Source organism: Cebus imitator, unplaced genomic scaffold (genome assembly GCF_001604975.1).
Source record: "Cebus imitator isolate Cc_AM_T3 unplaced genomic scaffold, Cebus_imitator-1.0 Scaffold0, whole genome shotgun sequence".
NCBI classification, from domain to species: Eukaryota; Metazoa; Chordata; class Mammalia; order Primates; family Cebidae; genus Cebus; species Cebus imitator.
This window is the reverse complement of record NW_016107315.1, coordinates 4,269,950-4,277,681: the sequence shown is the minus strand read 5'-3', so window position 1 is coordinate 4,277,681 and position 7,732 is coordinate 4,269,950. Positions and strand designations below refer to the sequence as shown.

The 7,732-nt window shown below is 49.5% G+C and overlaps 1 protein-coding gene across 3 annotated transcripts in view; it reads right to left on the bottom strand.

Annotated features, from left to right (window-relative positions):
• Positions 1-432: 432 nt before the first annotated feature.
• Positions 433-7,732, bottom strand: part of LOC108284122 (TRAF interacting protein) — a 31,111-nt gene continuing 23,811 nt past the window's right edge. For 2 of the 3 annotated variants that reach the window (XM_017500871.2, XM_037742090.1), the window contains 5 exons: positions 3,528-3,680; positions 1,838-1,886; positions 1,435-1,584; positions 1,276-1,326; positions 433-1,066 (listed from right to left, as the gene is read on the bottom strand). In XM_017500871.2, coding sequence (XP_017356360.1) covers positions 944-1,066; positions 1,276-1,326; positions 1,435-1,584; positions 1,838-1,886; positions 3,528-3,680 — 526 coding nt within the window. In that variant the 3' untranslated portion in view covers positions 433-943. Of the gene's footprint in view, positions 1,067-1,275; positions 1,327-1,434; positions 1,610-1,837; positions 1,887-3,527; positions 3,681-7,732 lie in introns of those variants that run through there. The other variant, XR_005201902.1, reaches the window with a different exon arrangement.

Genomic DNA, 7,732 nt, shown 5'->3' with positions numbered 1-7,732 from the left:
AGGGAAACCCTGTGAAAGAAAGAAAAGAAAGAAAAAAGAGAAAGAAAAGAAAAGTAAAGTGCCTTTGCAGCCAAGAGTCAAAAGCTAGCAATTTGGCTGGTAGCGTTTAAAGGTGAGGAGAAAGGGAAGGGAAGGTAGGGAGGAAAGTGGTCGCTGGTTATTTTCTGTGAGTACCCTGTATACATAGATTTCTGTTTACTCATTCACTTTCCTACTTATGGCCTTTGGGCTGTGCCCAGGTTAGAAACTATGAGAAAAGCTGCAATAATCTTATTCTTGCTAGAGTATCCCTGTGCCCCATGAAAAGGCACATGCCTAGGGATGGAACTGCTGGGTCTGAGGCTAGCTGATAGTCCTGCTTTAGAAAGTCATGCCAAATAGTTTTCTATAGTGTTGGTGCAAATTTACACTCTCAGAACCAGGGAGAAGAGATTCTTTTTTTGAATTTTATTTTACATGAAAAATTTCCATCCTCTCCATACATCCCATTCCATCCTCCATTCCCCACCCTGCTTGCCCAGGCTATGCCTGCAGCAAGTCAGAGGCAGGCAGAAGCTCAGGCTGAGGCTGCCTGAGATGCCTCAAGCACTCTGGTCCACAGAGACAGTCAACAAGTGACCATGGTCTCCAGGCCAAGAAAGAGTCTGACCACATCTAATCATGGCTGTTAACAGGAGCTGGGCACCAGGAGCAGGCACTGCTGACAGGATCAGTGAGCTGGTCATGTCAGCTCGCACGGGTAGGCCCAATGTTGTGGGAGTGGGGCAGGGTGAGGGCAGGAAGTGCAGTGTCTAGGTGTCACACTCACCCTCACCTTCTTGTCTGCCCTTACTCCTCAGGTTGGTCCCAAAAGTGGGGCTCTGCTCACAAAACCCTCTGCCTAGACAGTCCTTGGCCTACAAGTTGGAGGCATGTGTCTGGCCAGTGGTCAGACTCACTGTTCTCATGACCAGAGGAAGGTGTCCAGCTTGGCCTGGGAAAGAGAAGGCACTGTCTTCACCCTCACTCTCTGCTTAGCCTTGGTCTTGGGCTTAACGGGCAATGGGCGGATCATGGCTGTGTCAGTCTGGAAGAGCTGTCAAGGAAGAGGCTTGGAGAAAGAACTGCAATGCAGGTCAAGAAAGGCTCAGAGCCGGGGGTGGGCAGCTCTGCTACACTAAATGAGGCCCAGCGCTACACACTTGAGGCTGCTGGCACTGGCAGGCTGGGGGTACAGGTGAGGTATAGTATGGGCTCCACAGCTTAGCTCAGCTCACCACCACAGAAAAAGGATACAGGCTGGATGAATTTTGTCCGGCCACCGAGCCCATCAAAGCCTGTCCTTACCTAGGGCAGAAGGAAGAGATGAGTAGGCCAGGCTAATGGGCTAAGGGGCTGGCCACCCATTTCTACCCAAGACGGCTGGCTTCTGCCACTGTGGAAAGCCATACTCACCACATCTTTGCTGCAACAGGACTCTGTCCTGGGCCTCCTGGGCTGTTTCTGGCCCAGGATGGCATTCCGGACAAAAATAGGGAAAGCACCAACCAGTTCCTCATCTGGCTCTCCTCCACAGCTCTGGCCACCCAGTGAAAGCTGGGACTCCTACGGGAAGACCCCAGTGACAGATCTGATGAGCTGGATGTCAGCAAAGGAGGGAGGGCCGTGGTGATGGAACAAGATCAGGATCTCTTATACTTCACTAGGAGGCAGGAGGGATAATGAGCAGAGCCCCAAGGGTGGTTCTGAAGTACCTCAGTCCTGGACTAGGAGTGACAGGGCTCTGGCAAGACCGTGCCCCTCCCAGAAGTTCAGTCTTGGCAATGGTTAGACTGTGCTTCTTTTACAAAGCTCTTACCTTCTTGGGGCCTTTGCGCATCTTCTTGGGCATATCCTGAATGGGGGAGCTATAAGAATGAGAGGAAAGGCAAGGGGTAGGTAAGGAAGACATGGGGGCAGGTGAACCAGGCTCAGCACATGCCCCTTGAAGAGTCACAGCATGGCACTGCTGCTGCCATGCTTGCATTCTGGCAGTGATCCCAGCGATCACTCAGTGATCCTACCCCAAGTGCAGGTCTGTGAACAGCTGGACAGCCACAGTCAGTAGGGCAGCAGAGACAGGGATGACTAGATCATGTCCCAATCCTGTGGCTTCCACTCAAGGCCAAATTCCAATGTTCCTCAAGTCCTTGGGCATCTCACCATGTCCCAGGCTCTATATGGGGCTGGAGAGCCCAACCAACTCACCAACCACAAGAAGAAAGTCAGTCATGCCCTAATATAAGCAAATGCATCTAATGAGCTCAGGCCAAGTCCTGTCTTCCCAGAGAGGGGACACTACACCCACAAGACCCTCAGTAAGTTAGCCTTTCAGTAAAGTAGCCCACAAAATCCTCTCAGAACACAGGGCCAGGCCATCTCCCTAGAGAGTCTGTGTAGGAAGGGCCTGGGGCAGAATAGAGCATGACCCTAGGCCCTGGCCTCCCAAGCTGAAAACTATTCCCACCCAATTCCTGGGGAACCTAATAGCTGGGTACCCTCTGCTGGCATTTTCCCTCGTGGGTGAGAAGATGGTGATCTAAGGCTGGCCCCTTGGCTTCTTAAGCCATAAGGACAGGGGTGGGATCAGGGCCTGGTGACTGACTCCTCTGCTCCTGCCCTAACGGCCTGTGGTAAGGCTACAGGACAACCATGGCTCCGGGAAGGGGATAAGCTGAGTTAGGGGCATTCTGGGCTCCTTCACTACCTCCACAGGCCCTGAAGGTGGTGAAAATGTTTCTGAAAGGCCTGTCAGCCTGAAGACCCCAGATGTCCACCTTCAACCTTTACAGCGGACAAGGCAGCAATGGGAGGAAGCCAGAGTACACAGCAGACATTTACAGGATCCCTGACTGCAGCCCATGGGTTCTAGGCTTGTTTCTCATTGCTATCAGGCCTGGCTCTCTAGAGCAGGGGTGACCATACCCCTGAGGTTTGGGAGGTTGGACAGCTCAGCTGGCTTGCCCTCCTGCTCCCTTCTACCTCCACTGTTCACCTCCTTCTGGTCCCACTGTACCCCAGAGCAGGTTCGACCTGCCCCACTGGCATTCCAGACAGCTTCTGATGCCTGCCCCTGTGGGTCACCCCCTCAGGTGGTCAGGCCCTGGGCTCTGTGGTTTGAGATGATCCCAACCTCAGAGGCAAACATAGGGAGAGGAAGTTGAGAGTCCCTGGCTCAGGACTCTGGTGGGCAGGCCTTCAGGGTATTAGGAGCACCCTCTCCAACTCCACTAGCCCAGACCCACCCCTTCTGGCTTCCCTGCATTCTCTCTAACTTGCAGTCCAACACCTTTGTCTTGGAGGGTGATGGTGAGGAATAATGAGACGAGAAGGGCACAGATCGGGTGCTCAGGAGAGGGAATAAGAGGTAGCTGAAACAAATGCCATGGCCAAGCTTAGGCAGCCCTCACTGCCCCATCAGCCACTTAGAGCTAACAGCACAGGGCCTGCAGAGCTGTCTTAGTCATCCCCCTACCAGGCCATGGACAGTGCCAGGAATTACCACTCACTGTGACTTCTCCAGGCAAAGCTTTTTGGAGTAACCATGCTGTGAGCTGGAGGGCCAGGCTGGAGGAGTATCCACATCAAAGGTAGCATTGAGATCAATATCATCACTGAAGGATGGCCGGCGGAGCTTCAGGTTCACCTCCACAGGGGCTGGGCTGAAGGCAGAGATGACCTGGTTATTTGGAGCCACAGTGGTAACCCAGAAGGACGGCAGCTCCTCAAGCGTCAGAGATGACTCAGCTCCAGGGACTTGGAGCCCACTCCTGACTCAAGGCCACCCCTCAACAAAGCCCTGCTCTCTAGAGAATAAGCCACTTGGCTCAGTCCTTTGCAGTCACGGGACCAGTGAAAGTCTGGAAGACAAAGAAAGAAGCAGGCTAAAACCCAGAGAAAACCTAAATGTATAAACAAAAGCCTACTGCCCTTTGACCACATGGCCTCATGTCTCAGAATGCAATGCAAGGAGCCAGTCAGAGATGTCACCACAGATCAAGGTAGAGGGAAGGTCTCCCTCCCTCTCCCTGTGATGTTGCTATTTATCCCAGCAAATGGTATAATAATATAAATCATCAAAATGATTCCCCTTAGGGGGGCTGGCACTGTCCTAGCTTAAACATGACCTAGGCAAAAAGTAGTGTTTCTAGAGAGTAAATTCAGTAACATGGGGAGATGTTTGTATGCTAGATTTATTTTTTATTTTTTACTTTGTTTGAGATGGAGTCTTGCTCTGTCACCCAGACTGGAGTCCAATGGCATGATCTCTACTCACTGCAACCTCCACTTCCCAGGTTCAAGAGATTATCCTGCCTGAGGCTCCCAAATAGCTCGGACTACAGGCATGCGCCACTATGCCTAGCTAATTTTTGTATTTTTAGTAGAGACAAGGTTTCACCATGGTGGCTGGGCTAGTCTCAAACTTCTGACCTCAAGTGATCTGCCCACCTCAGCCTCCCAAAGTGCTGGGATTACAGGTATGAGCCACCACACCCGGCCTCCTTTGCTAGATTTAAAAAGCATACAACAGCAATCCATGATTGCACCACTGCACTGATTTGAAAAAATTTAAATTAAATTAAATTTTAAAAGCACACAAAACTCCAAGTATAGTGCAATTACATGATTTGGCACCCCCCCACCACTCCCAGCCCCACCCCCACATGTAGAAAAAGGCGTAAAAGGAAATATTCCACATGTCAACTGTAACTACCTCTATCATAACTTCCTATTTTCTAAATTCTCAATGAGTGTATTTTTATTTTATAATGGGTGGGTGGGTGAGGGGGAGTAAAGTTTTATTCTATTAAAAATTACAACCAACAGGATTCTTCTAGCCCACCCAGACCTGGCAGGGCTCCCCAGCTCCTGTCATACAAGGAGAGCCCTGGGGAGTGGCAGGGGTAGCTCCAAAGATACCCTCTTTCTTTTCTTTCCTCAGGAATTTTTCAGGGCTGCATCACAGTCCCACTCCCACTGGGGTGTACAGATCAGAGGGAGGGAGGCTATCTGCATTGATCTGGGTGGCTAAGCAATCCAGGAATCCTGGACTATTTCTTCCATTCCCCGTCCAGGACCCTAGAAGCTCTACTTCCATCCTGGCCTGCAAGTGAAAATGAAGGCTGCACAAACCCACCTCCAGCCAACTCCAGGCTGGCTGCTTTGCTTCCTCCTCTGGGAACCACAGCAGCCAGGACCACTCATGGCAACTTTTTTGTAGTATCCATATTCTGCCACGATTTACCAAACCCAGCAAGTTGAGGCTCAGGTTAGGAAAGGTAAACTCAAGAGGCAGGCAGGCAGGCAGGCTGTCACTGGGTGCTGTGAATTTTATCGTCCAGGCAGCTCAAGGCAGGACTATCTACTCCCAGCCAGCCCCTAGGCCTTACCTAGTGGTGCCCAAGCTCAAGACAAGCTGGGTTTATTCACTTGCACCTCTTTGTCATCCACAACACTAAACTTAAGACTCAGGAGGTTCTCAGAGCGCCTCCCTCAACCCTCATATCCACGTCTGGTTCATATGGACACATTGCTTCTTCTCTTAGACTGCTTCTATATTTTTCTTCCTTTATGGGCTTGAAGGCTGTTTCCCTTTCTCCCAGGGGTCCATTTTCTTTCCTTCCCACCTTCTGTTTGTCCTACAAGGAGGAAGAACCTAGGGCTTAGTAGTCCTTCCCTCACTGGTTGAAGCTGGCTTCAGGCCCTCCTGGGTGACACTATCACCCTTGGGACATCCACCCATGGTCAACTTACAGGGTTTTATCCCAGAGGCCTCAGGGGGTCAGACAAGACACTCAAAGCTCCCCTTTCCAGAACAGATCTAAGGCCTTGAACAGCCCATTGCCTGTGTGGCATGGGATCAGTCAACATCACCTCCATGAACTTATGGATCCTGGCGGCCTTACCCTATCCTAAGGAAAGGTCTCCCTGACTCTTTCTAGCCTGGAGTTCAGGGGCCCTTGGGGCCCATGAGAGATCTTCCTAACAGTGACTCTGTAGTTGGGGGTGGTGGCTACCTACTGATGCCTCCCTAAAATGACAGATATGAAGGGTAATCCTACTGCAACAAGTGGAACAGGCAACCACCATTAGCCCCCAGAGATTTCCAAAAAATTCTGGGAGAGAAAGCATGGCCAGGGGACAAAAGACTGACACAGCACCCAGAACCCACAAGGAGGGGTTCATGAAGGCAAGGGAGGACCTTGCAAAAGCATTAAACAGGCTTGAAAACTGGAACACTGATGATATTGTGAGCTTGGCTCCACGCCATCTAATCTGCATTGGGACAATACTAGGCAGTCAAGATGCTGCTCTGGACCAATAAATAGAAGACCTTTTCTCAAAGACACTAAGCAAACCAGGTAGAGTGACCTAGGGCAGCCAATATTATTGGATGCAACAGGAAAGTCTTCTGCATCCTGGGTTCAGATAAGACTCAACATGATGCCAGCTGTCTGCACATTCCCCCCAAACCCTACCCACAGAAGTTGGCCTCCAAAGTAGCCAAGGGCCACCAGGTATGGGAGGGGAGCCTAAGAGAAAGTCCACGGTGCACAAATACTGACTGAGACAAACAGAAATATGAGACCATAAAACAAGAACAGAATGCAAAACAGACGTACTCAAAGGGCAAGAATGAATGCTTGCAAATTTATAACATGAATACTGCTAGGCATAGTAGCTCACACCTGTAATCCCAGCAATTTGGGAGGCTGAGGTGGGAGGATAGCTTGAGGCCAGGAGTTTGATACTGTCCTGGGCAACATATTGAGACTGTCACTACAAAAAATAAAATAGAATAAGTTAACTGGACATTGTGGCACATGCCTGTAATCCCAGCTACTTGGGAGGCTGAGGTGGGAGGATCCCTTGAACCCAGGTGTGGGAGGTTGCAGTGAGCTGAGATCACACCACTGCACTCCAGACTTGGCAACAGAGCAAGACCCTGTCTCAAAAAATAATAATAATAATAAAAATAAAATGATTACTGATTCGGCCTTAAAAAGGAAGAAAATTGTAATATATACTACATGGATAAGCCTTGAAGACATTATGTTAACTGAAATAAGCCAGTAACAAAAGGACAAATATTGTATGAGTCCACTTATATGAGGCTCCTAAAGTAGTCAAATTGATAGAGACAGAAAGGATGGTGAGTGAAGGAGCTGAGGCGAAAGGGGAATGGGGAGTTATTGTTTAATGGGTATAGAATTTCACTTTGGGGAGATGAAAACATTCTGGGGCGGGATGGTGGTGATGGTTACACAGCAAGTAAATGTACTTGATGCCACAGAAATGTACTTAAATTGGTTACAATGGTGAATTTTATTTATATTTTACCACGATAAAAAATATTGCTGCAGTAAAAAGTTATAAAAATTATGAAGTTTCTTAAAAAACTTAAGAAGCTTCTTAATTTTTCTTGTTTTTGTTTTTGAGATAGAGTCTCACTCTGTCATCCAGGCTGAAGTACAGTGGCACAATCCCAGCTCACTGCAACCGCCACCTCCCAGGTTCAAGCTATTTTGTTACCTTAGCCTCCTGAGTAGCTGGGACTACAGGCACGCACCACCATACCTGGCTAATTTTTGCATTTCCAGCCACCATATCCAGCCAGATATTTCTTTTTTTTTTTTGGGACGGAGTTTCGCTCTTGTTACCCAGGCTGGAGTGCAATGGCGCGATCTCGGCTCACCGCAACCTCCGCCTCCTG